The 26583-nt window shown below is 33.8% G+C and overlaps 3 protein-coding genes across 3 annotated transcripts; 1 reads left to right on the top strand and 2 right to left on the bottom strand.

Annotated features, from left to right (window-relative positions):
• The first annotated feature begins 5059 nt into the window (after positions 1–5059).
• Positions 5060–6328, top strand: LOC114749082 (vinorine synthase-like). Its single transcript, XM_028937554.1, has one exon. The coding sequence runs from the start codon at positions 5060–5062 to the stop codon at positions 6326–6328; it is 1269 nt and encodes a 422-aa protein (XP_028793387.1).
• A 13264-nt stretch (positions 6329–19592) lies between these two features.
• On the bottom strand, positions 19593–20846 carry LOC114749081 (vinorine synthase-like). The gene has a single exon (XM_028937553.1). The coding sequence runs from the start codon at positions 20844–20846 to the stop codon at positions 19593–19595; it is 1254 nt and encodes a 417-aa protein (XP_028793386.1).
• Positions 20847–22984: 2138 nt separating this feature from the next.
• Positions 22985–24250, bottom strand: LOC114749087 (vinorine synthase-like). The gene has a single exon (XM_028937560.1). It carries the CDS (start codon positions 24248–24250, stop codon positions 22985–22987), a length of 1266 nt encoding a protein of 421 aa, XP_028793393.1.
• Positions 24251–26583: the final 2333 nt, after the last annotated feature.

Genomic DNA, 26583 nt, shown 5'->3' with positions numbered 1-26583 from the left:
TTAGTTTCTTTAACCGTGTGCATGGAAGCTATGCCTTGATTAGGAACTCTCTTAATATATGTGATCAATGTGGATATTTTGAAAAAAAATTATAAATCAAAAAGGTAAAATGAATTGATATCTTATATGGAGGATCAAAATGAACATTTTGTCTAGCTCTTATATTAACATCTGATGGACATTTCGTGGGATCATTTTTTAAATCCTCATATTTCAGCTCTTATGTGTCTTTCTCCGTTGTTATTTAGCTAAATGGATAAACCTATTTGCTAGTTGCGTGCTCCGTACGATAAAGTAGTGAAGAAAATTGGACACTTTAAAATCATCTAATCCATTTTTGACTTGATAATGAGTCGGTAAAAATAAAAAAAGTGTTAAAAATAGTATCCTTGAAAATTTCATTTGTTTTTCCTCATTCACCCTCCTTTGCCAATATGCCACCGGTTATTTTTTTAACATACACCATTAATAGATCCTATTCAAATTAACCGATCAAGATCATAACCACTACGGATTGCATATGCATGAGTTATTTTTTCATTTTCTCAAATTTAACTAAGGTTGGTTTAATATACATACAAGTTTTGGCAATATAGAAAACAATTTTAGTAAAACGTACTAGATTTTAGGGAAATAAAGAGAAAAGTAAAGTACATCCAACTGTCTTTAGACCTCTCAGCAACCCAAAAAAAAAAGGAGCCAGAGCTAGATTGTCATTTTGCCTAGAAACCTCTAGTAATTTTTTCAGAGAACGTTTTGCGGAAAACCAAAGAAAAAAGTTCGATCGTTTCATAGTTAATGAATTTAGATAAGACTGTGTATTAGGAAAATTTAACTAACACCCATCAAGTGACTTATAATAAAAGCTATCCATATCTTCTAAAGGTGTCCTTATGATAAAGATACAAGAGAGTATCTCCTATGCACATTCTGATCATATAGATAGATGATTAGGTATCGAAAATATGCATAAATGTAAAAAAAAAAAAGTATATATATATAATTTTAGGAAAATATGTTAATTAAATAGCATTATTTTCTATAGCTAACACCTGGAGAATGACACAAATACCCCAAAAAGAAAATTAGGAATTAATGATCATTATAACATGTGAAAAGGCTCTTTGTGAAGTCAATAAAATGATGTTAAGATGCGCGTAAGGTATAAAGCCAAATTGATCTAATTCTTACCTACCAAACATTTTTATCTACATATATAACATCATCCAAGAACATATAACGCACATTTTGGGAGAAAAGCAGGATTAATTTAGAAGCCTAGCCGCATCCGTTTACCATTGAGGCAGAGGCTGACAGTTAATCTTCAATTGTTATATGTTTAGTATCGTATACTCCTTCTCATAATCTTTTCCATGAGATTCAAATTTTTTAAATTATTATCCGGTGAATCTAGCTAGTTTTAAACTGTTTGAGTATTAAATGTATTTTTGCTTGTTTTACTCTTAGTTATATCATCTTTTGTCCGTATATTCTTTTTCATTTTCTCTCTTACCTATCCTCTTGTAAATAAGGGCATTATATTTTGAAAAAAAAAGCATTCCTTGTATATTTATTACTTTTAACTAATATTAACTGATTTTTTAAACCATGTACTTCGGTTAATTGGATCTTATAAAAAAGAGCGGAGGTAATATTAATCAAAATAGATGACAAGCGCACTCAAACAAAATCAAAACAAAATACTCCTCCGGTCCTTTAAATATGACTTAATTGTTGAGTTAATTTTAGTTCTAAATATAAGATTTATTTCTCATATTTAATTTATTGATTTTTTTCTAAATTATCTCTATGGATACTTGTTTAATCATAATCAAGTAAGAGTGGTGGGAGGATATTAAGAAAGATAATTATGGTTTTTTAGAAAAAAAACATGTTATATTTTTTATAATTAACTAACTTACCTAACTTTCTTATTCTAATCAAATTAGTTAAATAGATCTTATATTAAGGACCAGAAGAGTATTAATTATAAACCTTAAAAGAAATCATAAAATAGAGCAGCACTTAGTAATGATGTGCAAAACGTATCAGTAAGGTGTGTTCTTCGTTTTTTTTTTTTTGGGCCCAGAAAAAGGAAAGATATTCATTACTTAATCAATCAGATTGTCTGAGTGATGGGCGCGAGATGATGGTCGATGAAGATAGAGAGTGATGGAAATGATGATGATCTCGCGATGATTGTGAATGAAGAGACTGACAGAGGACTGAGAGAATTAGGGTTAATGAGGATGTTTGGTTGGTGGGACACGATGGGATGAAAGGAGTCCACCGAATGCTCATCTCTTAAAAACATCACCGTTTAGGAAATTACCAGCATTGGCTCAACAAGAAAAAAAAAATACAACTGATATTTGTTTTTCAAAATCAATTTTAAATATGGAATAACTTGGCCTAAATAAATTTTAGAGTTAAAGTTATATTTAGCACCCTAAATTATGCTTTCTACTAGTGGTACTTAGTCTCCTAGAATAATTTTTATTCCATAATATTTTCTAAGCAGCACCCAATATCCTCAGTAATTTTTGATGTATCTAACACAATAAAGAGTTTTTCCCCCCCAAATAACTCAGTATCTTAGATTTAGAGTGTTTATTCTTACAAAGAAAATATTTTAAGAGCAAACTTTACGATACTGACTTCAAATTTGTAAATTTTTTGTGTGATCTTGCTCCTCAAATATTTTCTCAGTAGTAATGAGATAATTTTTAAGTAGCATTTGGCATCTTAAATATAGAGTGCTTATTGCTACTAAGAAAATACTTGATGAGCAAAACCACGCAAAAAGTAATAAATTTCAAGTTAGTCTGGTAAATTTTGCACTTAAAGTACTTTCTCAGTAATAATGAGTATTCTGAGTTTAAGATACTCGGTGCGATTTAAAAGCATCGTGGGATACATTAAAAAAAAAAAATTATTGAGGATATTGAATGATACTGGAAAAAAATTTGAGATGTTGGATGGAACAAAAATTAATTTAGGAGACTAAGTACTACTGGTAAAAAGTATACTTTAGAGTGATGAATACAACTTAACTCTAAAATTTATTGAGTTTAGGCTAAGTTATTACATATTTAAAAATGATTTTGAAACACAAATATTACTGGTCCTTTTTTCCTGTTGAGCCAATGCCGATAATTTTGCTAGATTGTGAGATTCTTAGAGATGAGCGCAGAGATTTCTCAAATGTGAGGAATGGGAAAATTAATTAAGTACACAGCTAAATGAAATTAATGGAAGTGGACAGGAAGGCGAATGCTTGTGCTGATGCCTTGGCGAAACTGGGGTTTGGGTTGGAGTTAGGTTGTCATATGTGGGAGGAAACTCCTTCGGCGCTAACAGATCTGGTTGAGAAAGGTAAGGTTGAAGATGCTGAGGTTGCAAGACGAGCTACGGAAGTTTCTGGGCACTTGCCCCCTTGATTTCTTTCTTTTTTTGTTTTGGCCCTGAGGCCTCTTTTCTTACCAAAAAAGAAAGAAGAAATTAATGGAATTTGAAACAACGTGGAAAATCGATTAATCACTACAAACATAAAGCAAGTGGCCATGACCAATTGATGTTAGTTGCAGCCTCTATTGTCACTTGCAAAATGAAATAAACCAAATGACGACAAATAATCAAGAGAATTAAAATGAAAAAGTTTCACCAAATTTCATTCATTCCCGTCTGAACAAAAACGTTTCAATTAATGTACCAAAAAGTTGTCGGTTGATATGATAAGTAGTCTTGCATTGAAAGAAAGAGAACCCAAGTTCGAATTCTAAAAGGTGTACTCGGTCTGACAAAGATTAATCTCAAATTTAAAATGACTCGGGATACTCTGAATTTACAAACAAAAAAAAAGTTTCATTTGTATTATTTTGAGCATAAGCAACCAAAAATTAATATTAAGAATTATCATTATTATTTAAAAAACTATTACGAACTTTTACATATATATATATTTATATCAATAAAAATTGAAATTTAGCAAAACTTAAATAATACAAATATCCAGGAAATTCAGTCACAACCGAGGTAGCCATTGTTGAAAATGGAATAACTTTATGACGATGAGTGGTCGAGAGACTGACGGAAGCAAACAATATAGAAGTCAACACGTTAAGCCCAATACGATTCACACATATCAAAGCTCACACTGTCAACTCGATATGTTATTCTTATTGGGTTTAAGCTCTTCGTTTATATATAATTATCATATGCTGTTTTTTAGTTTTTGCTTGGACAACAAATTAATCCCAGAATAGGGACACAATATAATCTATCTATCCATATATAGAAAGCAGAGCAGATCAATCTTTAATTTCAAAAACAAAATCTTACCTATCAAACTCTATCTTTGGCCGGCCAGTCCACAAAGGAAAACGTTGAAACGTCAAAGATAATGGCACATTTAATGAAAGATTGACAGAGACCAACCACCTATCGTCTCCTCAACTTGGAAACAAATATCTTATCTCATCTCTACATGCATTAATTGTTAATTGACAGCTACCTAAATCATCCATCTAGCTACATTACTTGTGCACGCAAGCCACTCTTCGCGAACCCGTTCCGATAATCTGAACACTCTAAACTCATCACATCAAATCTAGATTTGGTTTAAAGTTTAGATTTAAATTTTAATTAATTATTTTTAAATAAAAAACTATTTTTTAAAAAAAGAATAGTTAAGAAATTATATCTATTTTAAATTTTATACATATTAAAATAATTATTTTAAACAAATAAAATAAAAAAGAAATCAAATCTGATCCATCTAAATAAGATATAAAGGATTTAAATTTGATAAGTTTAAAGTGCTTATGAAAGTGATGAGCACCGAAGCTCTTCACACTTGACAAGTCAAAACTCTTGACATTAATTGTGCACTATCCACCGTCTCTCTCCTTCCCTATATATATGTAGCATTAATACTGGTGAATAATACGAAGAAGCTGCGAGTTGTGCATGTGAGAGCAATATCCTAAAGCAAACGGTACGGATCAGAAAAGCACCAAGAAATATGGTTGTTGAAGTTGTTGAAGTAATGTGTACAGAAATGGTGAAACCATCGTCTCCTACACCTCAACATCTTCGTCATTACCATCTCTCCTTCCTCGACCAGCTCAGTATGCAAATCAACAATTCTATGGTCTATTTCTTCAATGCCGATGATGTCGCAAACAAATTTAAGATCAATGAAGCTTCCCATGTTCTCAAGAAATCGTTGTCTCAAGTCTTAACTCATTTCTACCCCCTCGCCGGAAGACTCATAACCGACAAGTTACTCGTAGATTGCAACGATGAGGGTGTCCCTTATGCAGAAACCAGAGTAAGGTGCCGCCTCTGCGACGTCATCGACAACCCCTCTCCGGCCGACGTCAACAAGCTGCTTCCCTACGACATGGATGAAATCGTCGACACCGTCCTAGGCGTCCAATTCAACGTCTTCGATTGCGGCGGAATAGCCGTCGGAGTATGCGTCTCCCACAAGGTCGGCGATGCGCTATCTTTCTTCCAGTTCATCAAGGCCTGGGCTGCCATGACACGTGGCCAACCAGAACCAATCAAAACCCACTTCCAATCTTTCTCACTCTTCCCGCCAAAAGACATGTCGGGATCCGACCCGAATTCAGCCATCGGGAAGCACAAAATCGTGGGAAAGAGGTTCGTATTTGAACCATCCGTAATAGAATCTCTGAGAACAGAATATTCCAGGATGGTCAAAGAAAGCCAGAAACCTCCTTCAAGAATAGAAGCGCTATCAACTTTCATATTCAACCGGATCATTGCTGCCACAAAAGAAAACGAAGAAGTGAACAAAAAGAATCACTTGGTAACATTCGTAATGAACATACGCCCAAGAATGGAGCCTCCATTGCCAGAATTTGCGTTCGGCAACTATTACTTGTATAGTGAAGCTTTCCCAACGTTAAACGAGAAAGGAGAGTGTAACGACCTAGGAAGACATCTAAGAGAAGAGCTAAACAAAGTAGACAAGGATTTTATTATGAAACTTCGAGAACGTGAAGGATTGAGCACTTTGCCAAAGATAGAAGAGATTGATAAAGCAGTCGAGAAGGGTGAGATCGTGCGGTTTCATTTTACATCAATTTGTAGGTTTCCAGTTTACGAGGTTGATTTTGGATGGGGCAATCCGACATGGGCAGGACCACCAACGTGGAAATTCAAGAATGTTATTATTTTCAAAGACACCAAGTCAGGTGGTGGCATTGAAGCGTATGTGAACTTGACAGAGGAAGACATGGCTAAATTTGAACGTGACGAGGAGTTTCTTGCTCATGTTTCTACACAGGGATTGAAATAATTTTATATTTATTATATATATGTGTGTGCGTGTTTATTGTTATTGTTATTATTTATCATGGACGTGTCGTTTTCTTGTCAACTGACCTACGTGGTCTGTCACTGGCAGCTTATCTGTCAACTGACTTATAAGTTATGGGTTTTTGGATGAGTGATTATTAATTCAAAAACGTGAAGTAGTCTCTTTTTCGGTGGAAGTATTTAAAATGTTTTCTCCTCTTTAATTAATGGTGCAACTTGTTGCTGATTAGCTAGCTAACTAGTCAGATGTGATGGCACGGCTCGCGTTATTATCTCACAGCAAAGACGCTCTGTAATTAAGCTGCATGGATAAAATTATATTGACCAAACACAAGCTCCTGTGTGCCATAAATTAGTAAATTACTGAAGAAAATTGGACATTTTAGAGCTTATTCAACTTCTCATTTGCTAGAGCTCTCATCCTTTGTTTTGATGCATCTTTGATTATAATAGGTAAAGGAATGGTAAAATAATATCCTTGAAAATTTCATTTGTTTTCCCTCCTTCACCCTTTTTTAGTACGCACAAAAATTTCATTTTATATTAATTTTGATTCCATTTAATTAAAGGTGGTTCAAAATATATAAGCATGCCACTCATCTTCAATCACAAAAATATAAATATATACTACCTCCTGTCATTAAAACCAATAATCTGGATAGATTAAAAATTTTTTTAAATTAATTACTGTATTTGTGAAAAAATGTGCTGGTTTTTCTAAGATACTACCTTAAATCATGCGCATTAAAGCTATATTTTGACACAAATTTTCTTAACATATGCAATCAATTGGGATGGATTGTTTGGAAAAAAAAATGACAAGTATAAGGAACAAACTAGAAGTTTTATTTAGGACTAAATTTAACTTCTAACTAATTTTTATATTAGAAACTAGAGTAGTATTAAACTATTATAGCCATAACATAAGAATCACTAGAGAGAAACCCTAGCATAACATACTTCAAAGGGCAGCCTCTGGTTGGTAGTAGAGTATTGGAAATGATGGAAGGTAGCGAACCCCTAGATTCGTTTTGGGATCAAAACTCATAGCATCACTTCTAATTTTCATAGTTTGTCAAGCCAAAGGAACATTGGGTGCAATAACGAACACTTAATCGTAACGGTTATAATGCTTTCTTTTTAGGAGTGCGAACTTGGACCTTCACTCTCTCTTCCTCCTTCTATTCAATTCCATGTAGTCTTTTGTTGGCCAAAAAAAAAAAAAAGAAGAAGTTCCATGTTGTTTTTGCTTTTGAAACTCCTCCCCAGCTTTCAATGAAGTTGCCTCAGATACCAAAAATCATATAAAACTTTGGGAAAATGTGTTAAAAGAGTATTTGTTTCTATAAGTGGAAAATGACACAAATATCCTAAAAAGAAAATTCACGTGTGAAAAAGGCTATGTCTGAAGTCAATAAATTAAACTGATGTTAAGACGTAACATATACGCCAAATTGACCTAATTCTCAACCTACCAAAACTTTTTATCTACCAAACACTATCCAACTAATCACAACCCACCTTTTGGGCGTGAAATAGGATTAATTTAGAAGTGCATCGGTATATCTTTGAAGTAGAGGTTGAAAATCTTGAATTATTGTATGCTTTATGTCATCCTTAAAATAAAAGTTAGATAACTAATTTGTGTTTGGGTCAAGGGGAAGAGGTGACAAGGAGCTAGAAGGGATGAAGGAAAATACACTCACCAACAACAATCGAAAAGTATTATCTTTGTCATACAAAGAGAAACTACTTTCGTTGGGCTGTGGGGGTTATCTAGTTAAGCATGATCGATGAACATAAAGATATTGTGAACGGGTGGAGATCCTTCTTCACGAAGAAGAACCAGAACATGGATCCTAACAATGATGGAGACATAGATTTAGTAGATAGTGTGGAGACTGAAGGCACAACCATCAAACCAAGGTACCTGGTGCTAAAGGTGACAACAAAACAGTATACTTCTTAATGCCAACCCTGGATGAATTCTTTGATCATCAAACTCCTTGGGGCACAGGTCCCGAAGAATGTTCTTATTGATAGGGTGAGAAGAATGTGGAAACCAAGAGACCCAATGAAAGTGACTCCCCTTAGCAATGACTATTACATTATCTCATTTACTAGCAGAGAGGATCAAGATTATGCATTCCAGGAGGGGCCTTGGATGATAGATGACCATTACCTTTTGGTTCAATGGTGGCGCCCCAATTTTAACCCTAGGAAAGTAGATACACAATGTAAGATAGCTGCTTGGATTTTTATACAGATTTGCCAATGGAATTTAATAATGAGGAATCACTGGGCATTATAGGGAATATGATTGGGAAAACCATCAACGTGGATCACTCAACGTCAGTATATGATAAGGGAGAGTTTGCTCGTATCTGTGTTGAAATTGATCTACAACAACCTTTGCTCTCTGCGTTTATGGCGTTTGGTGAGGACTGGCAACTATTGTATGAGGCACTTCATCTAGTCTGTTTTAATTACGAGACATATGAGCATGAAAAGCATGAATGCCCCACATTGTGAGGGGACAGAACATACAGGGCCTAATGAATACTATGACTAAAGATATGGAGGGGGCCAACCAGGTGAGACCGTTAGTGGCTACGGCTACGATGGAGGGGTAGACGGTAACGATAGTGCCAGACGTACATTTGGGTCCTCAGATGTTGATTAGCTGAGAATTTTGCAGATCTTCAACTCGCATAATTCCCAAGAAATTAGATGGAGGAATTAATGGAACGGATTTGAAGGGATTGAAGAATGGCATTGATGATGCGGATAAAAAAGGAGTTGGATATAGCAAGATTTAGAAGAATCACTCTTGGGTCAACAAAAAGGAGGAATGAAAGATGGTATGTAGGCCAGTTGGATACAAAAAGATAAGAATGAGAAATTGTCAGGCTTTGATGGAGTCAGGGATTTTAGGAAAGAAACCAATAGCAATTCTAACATGTGGACTACAATACTAGGGTCTAAAAGGAAGATTGTTGAGAAAACTAAGTTACAGGGAAAGGCAAATGTTTCGGACAAATCAAAAGCCCAATTCAAGGGGGACATTAATCTCAATGAGTGTCTAATTGAAATACACAACCCTTTTATGTCGTTGCAGGGTAGGCGATCAAACTTAGAGGCCCAAAACCACTCAACCTGCATGTTTCGGGACACTAATGGGCTGACTATTTGCCAAATTGATCCACAGGGCCTAACATATGAGCAGGCGGCTTCATCTAATGAGGATGTGATTATGGTAGTTAAGCATGACACAGTGGCTTGAGAGCGTGATAGGACCATAATGACAGATATTAGCTAGGGGAGGGATATTAAAACTTCTCAGACTCAAACAATGGTTTCCTTATGAATTACATGTTTTGGAATTCTATAGGTACAGGCGCGAAGTCATTTACAAGCCTGATACAAGAACTAAAAAAGCACTTTTCCTTTGACTTTCTGGCTTTGGTCGAGACAAGAGCAGATAAAGAGAAAATAAAAAGAAGAATAGGGAGACTTGGGTTTCAAGACTACATTTTCATAGAAGCTGAGGGATTCGGTGGACATATTTGGTGTTTATGGAATGTTGGAGTTTGAAAGGTAGAGGTGTTAAAGCGTCAAAGATAGTACCTACACCTATCTATTGAAAATTCTAGACGAGATCGCTGGTATATGATTGTGATTTATGCTAGCCCCAACTTAATAGCACGATGTATTCTGTAGGTCAAGTTACAATGCTTGGAATGTAACATTCATGGACCATGGTTATTAGGGGGAGACTTTAATGTTACTCTTTTTCAAACTGAACGATTAATTGATGCTCCTCATTGCCTTTCCATTGACAGGGACTTTTGTAATTGGTATGAGGAGACAGAAGTGTCTTGCCTACGGATATGTAATCGAGAAGTCAATGATTCAGAAATTAAAGATGTAGTCTTTAGTATAGGCCCGCTCAAATCTCCTGGACCGGACGGATTTAATGCTCTTTTCTACCAATCTCAATGGGATATTGTTGGCACTTCTCTAGTGAAGCACGTGAAGCATATTTTTGCCAATCCTGAAGAAGTGAAAGAGGAAAATGGGACTTTGGTGATGTTAATACCAAAGAGGGAGCCACTAGAAACTTTTAAAGACTTATGGCCTATAAGCCTTTGTAACATTGTTTATAAAGTGGTGACTAAAATTGTTGCAAATAGAATGAAAATGTTCATACCACAAGTTATTTCCTCTAATCAGTGTGGGTTTGTTCCTGGGCAACATGGATTCGATAATATCATAGTGGCACAAGAAGTTATTCATTCTATGCACAATATGAGTGGAAAGAGGGGTGACAAACTCAATTATTTTTTCATATTTTGATATCTTTTATATGAGTTTTGTCAACTTAATTGGTTCCTTTTGGCCTTAATTGATTATTAATTGGTTTGATATGTTTTATTTTGAATTGTTATTTTATAGGGGCAAAATTGTCATATTTTGGTTTAATTGTGACTAATTGATTTTTGAGGACAATTAATGCTAACTTATCCTTGAATTTTGCTTGCAGGTTTTTGGAAGAAATAAAATATTAAAAATATTAAAAATATTAAAAAAAAAGAAAAAAAATATAACAAAAAGATCATTAAAAAACGTTTTGCCCCCACCCCACTAAACCTATTATTCATATGATCTTCAATGCGAGCTGACGGCAGAGAGGAGACCCACAAACTGAACACGAGACCAGCGAGCTGAGGGAGCTTACGGCGCCTTCCTCATTCTTCTCCGTTGAACCTTCCTGGTGGCAGGGGGTGTGCGACGGAGACAAACACAGCTCACGAACTGAAGGCGTGGGGAAAAGGAAATAGACAGTGAAAAAACAGAGACACACACACACCAGCGAGCTGAGAGCAGAGGAGGACACAGACACACAGCGAGCTCGTGACAGCGAGAAGCAGGAGTTGGACGGCGCGAGGGACCTGGTAGTAAAACAGAGTGGCAGCAGCGTGAACGAGACTAGCGGCAAGGGAGAGTGACAGCACGAAGGACCAGTCTTCACCGTGTGTACTGTTCCGTCGCTGTTTTTGTTATCTCCACTGTGTTCTCCATGGCAGCCCATAGCAGAAGACTGATTGTGGCATTCCTTATGGCAATCTGTGGCTAAGGTTATATAATTCTCTATTCAACAATAATGGCAGGACCTCGGATCATCGAAAGGGAGTTTTAGTTACTTTAATTTCCTGTCTAATAATTGTTTAACAATTCCTAGGTCTTAGGATAGTTATTCTAATTATTGAAAAATTTGTATTGTTAAATTTGATTATCTTTAGAGATTATTGTGACTGAATTATTGTTTAGCATTTGATATTAGGCTGTTTATAACTTTAATTTTAATTATAATATTGTGGTTATGACATTTGTATTGATTTTGGAGTTAATATATTGTGATTTTCTGAGGTGGCTTGGAATCTTGGATCATATTGTCTCTTGCTAACTTTAATTCTATTGTTTTGGATTTAAGATTTTTAATTAAGCATTGGTTTTTAACATCCTTAATCCCATTTTACTATTCTGGTTGCAGTTAGTAAATTGAGATTTTAGGAAAATATTTTGTGGCAATTTGAGGTGGCTCGGTTGTTGGATTAAAAGCTTAATTATAATTCTTAATTCATTGTTTTAACTCTCATATCTTTTGGAGTGACAATTGCCTACATTGTTGAATTAGAGGATTGATTATTATCATTGTTATTCGTGTGTTCATTTTCATTTCTTTAATCTTAATTCATTTTAATCATTTCTTATATTAAAAAAAATAAAAAAAAGTATTTTAATTTCAATTTGATTCATAGTATTTAATTAGCAGTTTTTCAAAATCAAAAATCCTTTTTGTAGTTTAGGTTACTTGCATTTATTTACTAGGATTTAATTTCGATTTTGACTCCTCAAAGTGAATACGACCCAGATTGTGCATTATATTGTATTAATTCGGTTAATTTTTGGAGTAACTCCAAAGCGACAAATTAAGGGTAGTTAACTTCAAGGGGTTTTATGGCCATCAAAATTGATCTTGAAACGGCTTATGATCGAGTTAACTGGTGGTTTTTAATAAGGTTCCTGAAGGAGTTAAAACTCCCGTTGGATTTCATTAATATTATTGAAAATTGTATCAGCTTGGCAATGTTGCAATTATTATGGAATGGCAGTAAAACAGATTCTTTTATCTCCTCAAAGGGTGTGAGACAAGGGGACTCGATGTCACCTTACCTCTTTGTAATCTGTATGGAGAAACTTGCCTGCCTCATTTAGGAGAGGATGCACAAACAAGAATGGAAACCGATTCGTCTAACTAAAAATGACCACCTATTTCCCATCTTTTCTTTGCAGATGACATCATTTTATTTGCGGAAGCATCCTTACAACAAGCAGAGATGATTAAACAGTGTTTGGATACTTTTTGCAATTGCTCTGGTCTTAAGGTCAACTCCTCCAAAACTCGCATCTTTTTCTCCCCTTATATGAATCATAATAGATGCTCTGAAATAAGTACGTATATGAGTTTAATGGGTTGAGAAAATACTTAGGCATTCCCCTTCATCATAAACAAGTGAGTAAAGATGCTTTCATGGAGACAGTATACAAAGTTGAACAGTGGTTGAATAAATGGAAGACAGGTGCCTTTTCTCTTGCAGGAAGGACCACGTTAATTAACTCTGTCACGTCAGCTATTCCAAATTATGTTATGTAGACTTCACTCTTCCCAGTGCCTTCTTGAAAAACTCTTGATAAGCTTAATAAAGGTTTTCTCTGGGGGAACACAGAAGGTCATAAAAAGATCTCTCTTGTCACTTGGATTGCTGTATGCACAAAAAAAAAAGGGAGGTCTAGGATTGAGGCATGCTAAACTTCAGAATCATGCTCAGCTTATGAAGGTTGGTTGGAAGCTTGTCAAAAATCAAGATGACCTTTGGGTTAAAGTGATTCGAGATAAGTATCGCTATGGGAATGATCTCATTCCAAGGACTGAGAAAAAGAAAAGTGGCTCCAATATCTGGATGGGGATAAAAAAGACTTGGAACAACATCAAAGAAGGTATTGAAGTTATGGCTAATGGCTCAAATGCTAGGTGGAAACACACTCGTAATAGGCAGTTTTCTATGAAATAGTATACGAGCAGTTATCAGATCCTGAGATGATGTCGGATACACTATGAGAGAATATTTGGAAGCTGCATATTCCATAACACTATAGATCAATGATGTGGTTAGCCACTTGAAAATGTCTTTTAACAAATGCCTTTGTGCCACAAACGAGGACTTACTAATGATGACTGCTGCTTTTTGTGCAAGAAAGACTCTGAGGATCTACTCCATGTGCTCCGCGATTGCACTGAAACAAAGAAACTATGGTAGAAGTTCATACCCCCAGTTAAGTGGAGACGGTTCTGTGAGTTAAGTTTCAATGATTGGTTTGTCTGGAATGTTACTTCCAAGAACGTTAATGGAGTCAAATGAAACTTGACTTTCTCCTTGATTTGTTGGTAGCTCTGGCAGCATCAACACCTCTTGCTCTTTGAAGGAAATAAAGCTTACTAACGAAGCCATCATTGTGAATATCACCACCCTCCTCACAACTCTTGGTCAGATCCAGAAGCAGATGTCAGGGATTGCACTGCCAGAAGTCAGACGATCAATAAATAATACGAACTGGCAAGCTCTACATAAAGGGTGGATTAAACTTAATGTCAATGGAGCATTCTCTTCCATTAAGCAAGCTTGTGCTTACGGAGGGCTTCTCTGAGATGAAACAGGCACCTTTTTACATGGTTTTATTCATAGACTTAATAACGAAGGCGCGCTTTATGCTGAACTTTGGGCCTGCTTACACAGACTGAAACTTGCATGGGATGGCAGTTACTGTAGAACAATCCTAGAATCCAACACGAGTGACATTCTAGAATTGCTGTTGAATGAGCCTGATGAGCTGCATGTTGACTACCCTGTCATTATGGAAATTCAATCGTTATGAAGAGATTGGGAAGTTTGCATAGCCCACATCAGTAGGGGGGGTAACAAAGCTGCAAACTTCTTTATGAAGAAGGCTCTAGGAGCAATTAGTGGTTTTCATTGCATTGGTACTGTGCCTGTTGAGCTAATACCCATTCTAGAAGCTGATTGCATGTCGATTGCCAAAGGTCAAGTAGGACTTGTGTAAGGTTTTTCCCCTTATTATCAAAAAAGAAAAGAGTTAACAACATAAAAGGACTTTTACATAATTTCAATTCTGAAAAAATGACTGCGAAACTTAAGTTATAATGAGATCCTAATTTAGTACTCCATCTTTAGTATAAGCATTAGTTGGAATTTGGTCTTAATATGTTAATTAGCTTTGTCTCTCATATTTATAATTTTTTTAAAACTAAATTATCTAATTTATAAATTAATCTAGGCTAAAGTATACATTTGGTCCTTTAAATTAATGCAAAATTTTAATTTGATCCCTTAACTTTAAAAGGAAAATTTTTGATCCTTTAATCTTAAAATCATTAGGATTAAGTAATAATTTTTGTAAAAATCATGATTGTTTTGAAACTAAACTTAACATGTTAGCATCTGATAATATTTTATCAACATGTAAAATGTCAATATCATCATTTTTTATCAACAATTGTAAGACTAAAGGATTAAAAGTATACTTTTAAAGTTCAAAAACTAAATTAAAACCCTATATAAAATTAAAAGACTAAATGAATACTTCAGCTATTAATATATAATCCAATGCAATATATAAATATTTAAGAAAAATTATATTACATTTATTATAACTAATTTATTTGGCTTTCATATTCTATCCAAACTGATTTAATTAAGGACTGAAGCTATATAGTAGTAATATTTTATGGTGTCCGCACTTATGTCATTCCTCCAATAATCTATATATCCAATTTTTCTTAACACTTTACGGTATATATCATTTAATTGGTAAAACATAGTGTGAGTTTGGGAACTTAAAAAAAATACTTAAACAAAGTACTTTCACATAAATTGAAATAAAAATTTGTCACATACTTATCTAGTTCATCATAAAATTACCTTCACAAAGTTAATTCATACAGTCCTATAAACTAGTCAACAAGTTGCACCATTGAAAGCAACGTTGTCAAACTCGTGAGTTTAAACAAACTCATGAGAATTATATAAACTCGGATCGTAAACTCGGATCGTGAACTCGTAAGAATTTATTTTTATTAATAAATTGGTATTAAAAGTATATAATCAAATAATTAATATATAAAAAATGAGAACAATTTCATTTAAATATATTTTAAATTTAAATAATTGAAATTATATCTAATCAGTGTTCATAATTTATCACATTCAACCAAAAAATTTCTATGAAATTCATATATAAAGTCACTAAATATAATCAAATCAAAAAATTTAGCATGAGTTTAAGAGTAAGTTAGCATGATTTTCTAAGCTTAAAACGAAAAAACAGTAAACTCGGTAAATGAACTTATAAGTTTAATCGAGTTTACAGTTATCACGAATTTAAGAGTGAATCGACATGATTTTGTTAAACTTGACGGGTCAATTCACGAGTTTGACAACAGTAATTGAAAGAGAATGTTCAAGAAGTAAACATTTTAATTAGAACACTTATTTAAAGATAAAAACTCCGCCTTTTTAATTTAATGATAAAACCAACCCACAAGTTTCATTAAACAAGTGATTAAACCCACAAGCTTTTAATTAAGGACTGAAGCTATATATATGGTACTAATATTTTATGACGGCCTCACTTACGTCATTCGTCAAATAATCTATATATCCAATTTTTCCTAACACTGTTCGTATACCACTCTGGTGGTTTTTAATTGTCACTTGTATTAATTTTTCATCTACTAAGGAGATCATTAAGTACATAAAATCTTTCACTTTTACTCTTATTAAATAGCTAGTATATTTTTCTCATTCATTCTCTTTTCCTTCACCTTTACATTTGTCTCCCTTAATTAATAAGGGTAGAATTGAAAATAAAGTATTAAAAAAGATACAAGTGACAAATAAAAGAAACGTCCTACATGTGACAATTAAAAAAGACCAGAGTGGTATATCATTTAATTGGTAAAATGTAATGAGAGTTTGGGAAACTTAAAAAATATTTAAGCAAAGTCATTTCATGTAAGTTGAGACAAAACTCTTCTCACATACTTATCTTGTTTATCATAAAATTACTTCCAAAAAATTAATTCAAACAGTCCCATAAATTAATCAACAAGTTGCACTATTAAAAGAGAATGTTCAAGAAGTAAACATTTTAGAGCACTTGCTTAAAGATAAAAACTCGACCCTTTTAATTTAATGATAAAACCAACCCACAAGTTTCATTAAACAAGGGATTCGCATTCCGTGCTCATCATCTTGATGAGCACGGAGTGCTCAGCACTCAAAACGTGGACGTTTTGAGTATTGAGCATGAGGGACCTTTTTTTTTATTACAAAAAAATATATGTATTAGAATTATTTTTAATTAAAATTTATCTAATACTTTTAAATATTTTTTACACATATTCAATATTTTAAAATATTTTATCATATCCTGAAATATTTTTTCATATATATTTAGTGTTCTAAAATATTTTCTGACAATGTATTTGAAAAAATATTTAAGAATCTAGTATGTTAAAGTATTTTGTAATCTATTTGGTACCTAAAATATTTTTTCATATATGTTCATTATTTTAAAATACTTTGTGACTGGGCTTACCTAAAAACATATTTTAGGATCTAGTATTCTAAAGTCTTTTATGATTTATTTAGTATCCTGAAATATTTTTTAGTATTCTAAAATATTTTATGATACAATATCAAGAAATAGAAAATTTTTTAAAACATTAAATGCACGTGAAAAAATATTTTAAGATATTGAAAACATCTAAAATTTTTTTTTTGAGTACTAGATAAATGTTAACCAAAAATAATTTTAATACATACTTCTTCTGATTCTTAATATAAGAGTTAGTTTAACTAATTCAAGTATACTACAAAAATTAGCTAAATTAGTCAATTGTAATAAATAAGTGTTGTTTTCTTTAAAATGCCTCTCACTAATTATATGTATTAACTAAAATCAACAATTGATTAAATCTTTAACACGTACAATTATTATAAGGACTGTATTGAAAAAAATAAATATATATAAGAGATAAAGTAGATTAAAATATTATATTTAAGACTAAATTAAATATCAAGATAATTTTTATATTAATAATTTGAGATGGTATAAATTTTTTTGTAACAAAAAAATAAAGTAAAAAAAAATAAAAATGCTCAGCACTTGTGTGTTTTGAGTGCTGAGCACTCCGTGCCCATCAGGCTGATGAGCACGGAATGCGAACGCTTAAACAAGTGATTGACAGATAATCTCTCAATAATGACGGACGAAGGCGGCCACTAGACGAGAACACAATCCGTAAATTCTAAAACAAGCACCCAAGACTTACAATAAAATATAAATAAAATTAGTGTAACATTATTTTAACTCCTTAGCCGTAGAAACATGAGCAAGAAGCTCCTCGTCACGTTCAAATTTAGCCATGTCTCTTCCTCTGTCAAGTTCACATACGCCTCACGGTGTCTTTAGAAACAATTACATTTGTGAATTTCCACGTAGGCGGTCCCGTCCATGTCGTATTACCCCATCCAAAATCAACCTCGTACGCCGGAAACATACAGTGAAGTGAAGGTAACAGGCACCACCTCACCTTTCTCAAAAGTTCTAACCATGTCTTCTTCGATAGGGTTCCATTCTTTGCTTTCTCGAAGCTTGGCAATAAAATCGTCGTCCACTTTGTTCAGTTCTTCTCTTAGCTGTCTTCCGAGGTTGTCGGAGTACTCTCCTTCTTGCTCGTAGATTCACTGTGGATGTCACTAAATGAATCTTATTGTCCCCTTCTTCTTTTGTGGCTGCAACAAACCGGTTGAATAGGAAAGTTGATAAGACTTCTACTCTTGAAGGAAGTTTTTGGCCTTCTATGACCTTTGCGGAATATTTTATCCTCAGAACATTATATTTCGTAAGGTTTTATTTGGCAAAGGATGAGAGCTCTACCAAATCAGTAGCTGATTAACAGGAAGAATGATAATTAATCATCTAAGGAAAAGGTTAACACCATATATAAAAGGACTTAAAGATTTCCAATACTAAAAAATTAAGAAATGAGCACGGAACTCAAGTTATAATGAGGTCCCAATTTAGTACTCTCTCCATATTTATATAAGGGTGAGTTCAAGATTGAATTTAGTTTTAAATATTATATTTAGTCCTTAATATAAGATTTACTTTGTAATTCAAATTGAATTACATTCTAAATCTTGTATTAGGGACTGGAGGTAGTATAATACTTTAATTCATTTTATCTCTTATATTTATCATTTATTTATTATACTAAGTTAGTTAACTTATAAACTAATACATTATATATATAATGTTATATATACATATCGTAGGAAAATCATGTTACATTTATTTATGTGGATATTAAGAAAATTGATCAAGTTGATTATTTGCATTGAAACCACCTTTTAACAAGAATCCTTTACAGTCAATAAGAATATTTTAAGAAAAAAACATTATAAATTTGGGAGACAAATAAGATTAATGTCTTATATTTGAACCAAATCCAACCTTTTAAACTTGCTCTTATATTAATTACCTGAAGTAATAATTTACTTTACTTTTTTAATTTATCTAAATTAGTTAAGCTTTTCAAGATGAAAAGTATGGTTCTAATTTTTTTATGTGGTACGCATGTCATTCGTCCAATAATCTATGTATCCTATTTTTCTTAATATTTATGGTAGGTATACAGCATGTAATTGGTAAATAATCTACTTTGCCCAAAAATATATATGGTAAATAATCTAATCCATTTAGCTTACTTATAAAGGGTGCTTAGTAAAATAATAACGCGTTGATCTGACATGCAAACTAATCAACAAGTTGCACTATTAAAAGACGCAGTGTTTAGTCAATGCCAAAAAAAACGGTGCAGTGTTCAAGAAGTAGACAATATTTTAGAACACTTTCTTAAACATAAAACTCGAACCTTTTTAATTTAATGACAAAACAAACACACAAGTTTCATTAATCAAGTGATTAACAGATAAGTCTCAATAATGACAAATGAAGGTGAACAGCAGACAAGAACACAGTACACAAATTGTAAAATAAGCACACAAATATATATAAAAAAATAAAATAAAATTATTTCAACCCTTCGTAGAAACATGAGCAAGAAGCTCCTCGTCACGTTCAAATTTAGCCATGTCATCCTTCGTCAAGTTGACGTACGCCTCAATGCCTCCCCCTGACTTGGTGTCTTTAAAAACAATTACATTCTTGAATTTCCACGTAGGCGGTCCTGTCCACGTAGGATTACCCCATCCAAAGTCAACCTCGTACACGGGAAACCTACACAGTGAAGTGAAGGTAACAGGCACCAACTCACCCTTCTCAATAGCTTTAGCCATATCTTCTCTATTAGGGTTCCATTCTTTGCTTTGTCGAAGCTTCACAATAAAATCGTCGTCCACTTTGGTTATCTCTTCTCTTAACTGTCTTCCAAAGAAGTCGTCGCTCTCTCCTTTCTCGTCTAACGTTGGAAACATTTGAACATACCAGTAATAGTTCCCGAACGCATATTCTGGCAATGGAAGATCCATTCTTGTGCGTAGATTCACTGTGGATGTCACTAAATGAATCTTATTGTCGCCCTCTTCTTTTGTGGCTGCAACAAACCGGTTAAATAGGAAAGTTGATAAGACTTCTACTCTTGAAGGAAGTTTTTGGCCTTCACTGAGCTTTCTTGAATATTTTGTTCTCAGAGATTCTATTACGGATGCTTCAAAAGCGAATCGCTTGCCCACGGCTTTGTGCTGTCCCATGTGTGTATTCGGATCATATCCCGACAAGTCTTTTGTCGGGAAAAGAGAGGAAGATTGGAAGTGGCTTCTGATTGGTTCTGGTCCGCCGCGTGTTACGGCGGCCCAGGTCTTAATGAATTGGAAATGCGACAGCGCATCGGCAATCTTGTGGGTGAGGCTTACTCCGACGGCTATTCCACCACAATCGAAGACATTGAATTGGACACCTAGGACTGTGTCCACCACTTCATCCATGTCGTAGGGAAGCAATTTACTGAAGTCGGCCGGAGAGGGGTCGTCGGTGACGTGGCTGAGGTGGCACCTGACATTGGTTTCTATGTACGGGACACCCTCGTCGTTGCACTCTACCACTAAGTTGTCTGTTATGAGTCTCCCGGCGAGTGGATAGTAGGGAGTTAAGACTTGAGACAACGATTTCTTGAGAACATCGGAAGCCTCGTTGACGTTAAATTTGTTTGTGACAGAATCAGCCGTGAAGAAGTAGACCATAGAATTGTTGATTTGGGGAGTTATCTGATCGATGAAAGAGAGATGGTAATGACGAAGATGTCGAGGAGTAGGAGACGATGGTTTCACCATTTCTCTAGAGATTACTTCTACTTCAACACTCATTTTATTTTCTTGGTGCTTCTCTCCTTAACGTGTAGCTTCTGATTATGCTCAACAATTATTATGATCATCTCTATCTATACTTATAATTCTCATCATGGACGAGGATGGCTAATTAATTAATGGGAGTTGGTTGGGTGCTCATCAAACACCGAAATTCTGACCTTCAAATCGTCTTGATTTAATTCTTTTTATTTTTATTTTGTAAAATTTTATTTTGGTAGGTATAAAATGTAAAATAAAAATAATTTTGTCAGTTTTATTTTTTTAAAAAAATTATTTAAAAATCACTGGTTGAAGTTTCTGAATCTAGAACTTTAAAACTATTTCTGGGAGATGATACGGATGTTGTTATTCAGCCGATGCAGGAGGCATGAAGTGGAGCGAAGGTAAGGAATAGAATTCTTCTTGAATTTATATGTGGCTACGCTCGGTTTATAGAGTATGCCAGGTGATCTTTTCTCATAGTTTATTATTTATTTAGATGGAAAGAAAAATAGGAAACAAATTAGAATTGAAGGAAAAAAAATCCTCCGAAATAGTAAATTTTTTCTATTTATTATTTCTTGAAAGTTTTTAATTCTTCTCTTCTATTTTCTTCCATTTTTGCCGTAGGATCCTTACATATTAAAGAAGGAAATTCTAAAGCTGATTGGCTTGCAACTTAAACTATACTTTAGGGCATGGTGATGATTTGATTGTGTTCCATAGTTCGCTTTGAGGATTATCTGATGTACTTTTCTGTGACATGATGGGAGTTTCTTTCCCACATCTCTGCACATAGTTGATGATTGAGGATGCTGAGCTTTCGCCCCATTTAGGGAAAAAATAATAATAAATAAACAAAAGAAATCATGGCCCTATAGACTTGTATGAACTCCATTGTTATTATCTGTGACATATACAATTATGATCTTGATTAATTGACTTGAGTGTCGTGGTCTCTGTTTTTTTTTGTTTCATTGTTATAATGACAGTATAGTCTGAAATAAAAATTTGATGGCGTAAAAAAACCTGATTTTTAAAATCTTTTCTTAAGAACATTATATTTTCTAAGGTTTTATTTGGCAAAGGATGAGAGCTCTACCAAAACAGTAGCTGATTAACAGGGAGAATGATAATTAATCATCCAAGGGAAAAGGTTAACACCATAAAAGGACTTAGAGATTTCCAATACTAAAATATTAAGAAATGAGCATGAAACTGAAAGTCATAATGAGGTCCTAATTTAGTACTCTGTCCATATTTATAAAAAACGTCTGTTTGGGATTGAATTTAGTTTTAAATATTATCTTTAGTCTTTGATATAAAACTTAGTTTACAGTTCAAATTGAATTATAATCTAAATCTTAGGGACTTGAGGTAGTGTAATACTTTAATCCATTTTATCTCTCATATTTATCATTTTTTTATTAAACTAATTTATTTAACTTATTAACTAATATATAGTGTATATATAATGTCATATATACATATTTTAGAAAAAATCATGTTACATTTATTTATGTGGATATTAAGAAAATTGATTAAGTTGATTATTAATTTGTATTGAAACCACCTTTTAGCGGGAATCCTTTACAATCAACAGGGATATTTTGAGAAAAACATTATAAATTTGGGAGACAAATAAGATTAATGTCTTATATTTGAACCAAATCCAACCTCTCAAACTTGCTCTTATGTATCCTATTTTTCTTAATACTTTATGGTGGGTATAGAGCATGTAATTGGTAAATAATCTACTTTGCCCAAAAACTGGTAAATAATCTAATACATTTAGCTTACTTATAAAGTGTGCTTTGTAAAACAATAACGCGTCGATCTGACATGTAAACTAGATAACAAGTTGCACTATTAAAAGACGCAGTGTTTAGTCAATGTCCAAAAAAAAGGGTGCAGTGTTCAAGAAGTAAACAATATTTTAGAACATTTTCTTAAACATAAAACTCGAACCTTTATAATTTAATGACAAAACAAACCCACAAGTTTCATTAATCAAGTGATTAACAGATAAGCTCTAAATAATGACAAATGAAGGTGAACAACAGACAAGAACACAGTACATAAATTGTAAAATAAGCATATAAATATATAAAACAAACATAAAATTATTTCAACCCCTTTGTAGAAACGTGAGCAAGAAGCTCCTCATCACGTTCAAATTTAGCCATGTCATCCTTCGTCAAGTTGACGTACGCCTCAATGCCTCCACCTGACTTGGTGTCTTTAAAAACAATTACATTCTTGAATTTCCACGTAGGCGGTCCTGTCCACGTAGGATTACCCCATGCAAAATCAACCTCGTACACGGGAAACCTACACAGTGAAGTGAAGGTAACAGGCACCAACTCACCCTTCTCAATAGCTTTAGCCATATCTTCTCTATTAGGATTCCATTCTTTGCTTTCCCGAAGCTTCACAATAAAATCGCTGTCCACTTTGTTTATCTCTTCTTTTAACTGTCTTCCCAAGTCGTCGTTGTTCTCTCCTTTCTCATCTAACGTTGAAAACATTTGAACATACCAGTAATAGTTCCCGAACGCATATTCTGGCAATGGAGGATCCATTCTTGTGCGTAGATTCACTGTGGATGTCACCATGTCAATCTTTTTCTTGTCCCCTTCTTCTTTAGTTGAAGCAATAAACCGGTTCAATAAGAAAGTTGATAACACTTCTAGTCTTGAAGGAGGTTTTAGGCCTTCTTCAATGACCTTTCTTGAATATTTTGTTCTCAGAGATTCTATTACCGATGCTTCAAATACGAACCGCTTTCCCACGATTTTGTGGTTTCCGATGTGTGAATTCGGGTCGTATCCTAACAAGTCTTTTGTCGGGAAGAGTGAGGAAGATTGAAAGTGGGTTTTTATTGGCTGTGATTCGCCGCGTGTCATGGCTGCCCAGCTCTTGATGAACTCAAAATACGACAGCGCGTCGGCGATCTTATGGGAGAGGCTTACACCGACGGCTATTCCGCCGCAATCGAAGACATTGAATTGGACACCTAGGACTGTATCGACGATTTCATCCATGTCGTAGGGAAGCAGTTTGCTGACGTCGGCCGGAGACGGGTTGCCGATGACGGTGCTGAGGTGGCACCTGACTCTGGTTTCTACGTAAGGGACACCCTCGTCGTTGCAGTCTACGACTAAGTTGTTGGTTATGAGTCTTCCGGCGAGTGGGTAGTAGTGGGTTAAGACTTGAGATAATGATTTCTTGAGAACATCGGAAGCTTCGTTGATGTTAAATTTGTCTGTGACATCATCGGCATTGAAGAAGTAGACCATAGAATTGTTGATTTGGGGAGTTATCTGGTCGATGAAGGAGAGATGGTAATGACGAAGATGTTGAGGTGTGGGAGACGATGGTTTCACCATTTCTTTGGAGATTACTTCTACTTCAACGCTCATTTTAATTTCTTGGTGCTTCTCTCCTTGACGTGTAGCTTCTTATTATTACTCAAAACAATTATATTTATGCTCATCTTACAGCCCTTATCATGAAGGAGGATGTCATTGTCAATATTATATAGATGAACATCTAAATCTGGATCATTCATATATTTAATCTGAACAGTTCAGATTTATTTTTTATTTTTTTTCTTATAATAATTAGTCTAATGTGTACGAATCTAAAATATGATATGCAATATCTTAATTGTGATCCCCCCCCCCAAAAGTCAGTTTTTATTTAAAAAAACATTAGTTGAAATTTTCAAATATGTATCGTTCAAAGTATATTTGAATAGTGCAAATCTCACAATAAAACAAAACTATGACCAGTTTTAGTACTCATCATTTTAATGAGCATTCTAAGCTCATCAGATTTGAATCATCTATATCTCATTTAGATACTCCAGATTTGATTTCTTTTTAATTTTTATTTATTTAAAATAATTATTTTAATATGAATAGAATTTAAAATAGAGATAATTTTCTAACTATAATTCTTTCAAAAAATAATTTTTTCTATTTAAAAATAATTAATTAAAGATTTTAAATATGGATCTTCCAAATGAGATATGGATAATCCAAATCTGATGAGCTTAGAGTGCTCATCAAGGATTGAAACTGGTTCCATATGAATGAGTATTGCCATGGTCATCATTGCAAAGAGCACTAAAACTAATTTCAAATTTCAATCACGACAATTTTATCCTCTTATTGATGTCTCAATGATAGTTTGAATTTGATTTTGATCAAGATCACGTTTTAACAACTAAGGATTTGTTTGGAATGGGGGAAGGAGCTTTTAAAATATCTTTTCAATTGTGATTAATATGTGAAGAGAGTTTTGTCTCGACCTATATAAAAGTGCTTATAAAAGAAATAGATCTAAACGAGCCCTAATATACAAACTCCCCATGTGATTGACAAGATTAAACATTTTTCATTTTCATTTGAAGAGTGGTTGCGTGCAAGTAATAATTGAGAGAGATAATAAAATACTGATTGCGGGCTTGAGGAACTATGGTTATGGTTATCGGTCACTATTGATTTCTTGGAGTGGAAGGCGAGCCTTATATGCGGGAAAGTTATTAATTCTTCTATGAATTTGCAAATTAAATAATAAATAATAAAATAGATGCTAAATTTGTAATGTAATTCAAAGTAACTCACAAATTTAAAACTAAAAATTTTAAGAATAACAATAAAAATTTAAACTTCATGATATATAGTACACTGTAACTGTATCACAACTCCAAACTTCTTTTAGGGAAAATTGCAAATAAAGACCGTGGAATATATAAAATCGCAATTTGGGTCCTTGAATTTGTATAATTGCTGTCAGAGACCCGGTCCCAAATAAGAATTATGAAATGTTGATTAAAAGTCAAAAACGCCCTTCTGCTTTTTTGCAGTCCCTTGTCTACACATGCCCTTACTTTATCTTTCTTCACTTTCCAAGTCGTCTCCCTCTTTCTTCATTCTCCGACTTGTCTCCCTCTTCTTGATGATGAACTATACAAATCTCTTGAAGAAATTGAGGCTAACACCATTAGAAATCTCCTTCTTGATGAAGATGGTCCATCTTTTGGTGTTTTTGATGACTCGAGTTTCAATAATTTACCAAAACTGGTGATAACCTGGAAGATTTTGATCTGTTTGGCAGTAGTGGAGGTATGGAGCTGGAAGGCGATGAACATCTAACTATAGGAAAGGGGCCAATGGTCCAGATAAAGATCCTAGTTGCTTCGGACGTTTTAAACGGAAACTTTCTTTTGTTGAACATTCTTCTAGAACAATTTTGTTAGAAACATTAACAGCAATGTTGAAGATTCTGAGCTAAAGACTCTCTTTGAGGTGCTTCTTTATTGTTTACGTTGATAGATGCTATGCTAGAATTCTTAGAAAGCATTTTAGACTTTGAATCTTATAAAAAGTCAATGCAATTTCTTGTTTGTTTTGACAAATAATGGTGATTTCTGAACCAAGTTTGATAAGTGTGTTGAAAAGAACAAATTGACAAGTTCTGATACCCACTTCACGACAAGTTCAGTAATGCGAATAACATTTAGGAAAGCAAATAACAACTTCTGATAAGCAATTCATAGAAATTCGAGTTATTGTGTTAAGATGACAGCATTTTCAGATTTCTTTAGCAGATGACAAGTTCTGATACACAATTCATGACAAGTTCAGTAAGGTGAATGACAAGTTTAGTAAGGCGAATGACAACTTCTGATAAGCAATTCATAGAAATTTGAGTA

Source organism: Neltuma alba, unplaced genomic scaffold, assembly GCF_004799145.2.
Source record: "Neltuma alba isolate B1F8T4 unplaced genomic scaffold, ASM479914v2 tig00005938_pilon, whole genome shotgun sequence".
In the NCBI taxonomy this organism is placed as follows: domain Eukaryota; kingdom Viridiplantae; phylum Streptophyta; class Magnoliopsida; order Fabales; family Fabaceae; genus Neltuma; species Neltuma alba.
Note: the sequence above shows the minus strand (reverse complement) of the source record. Positions and strands in the feature narration are given on the sequence as shown.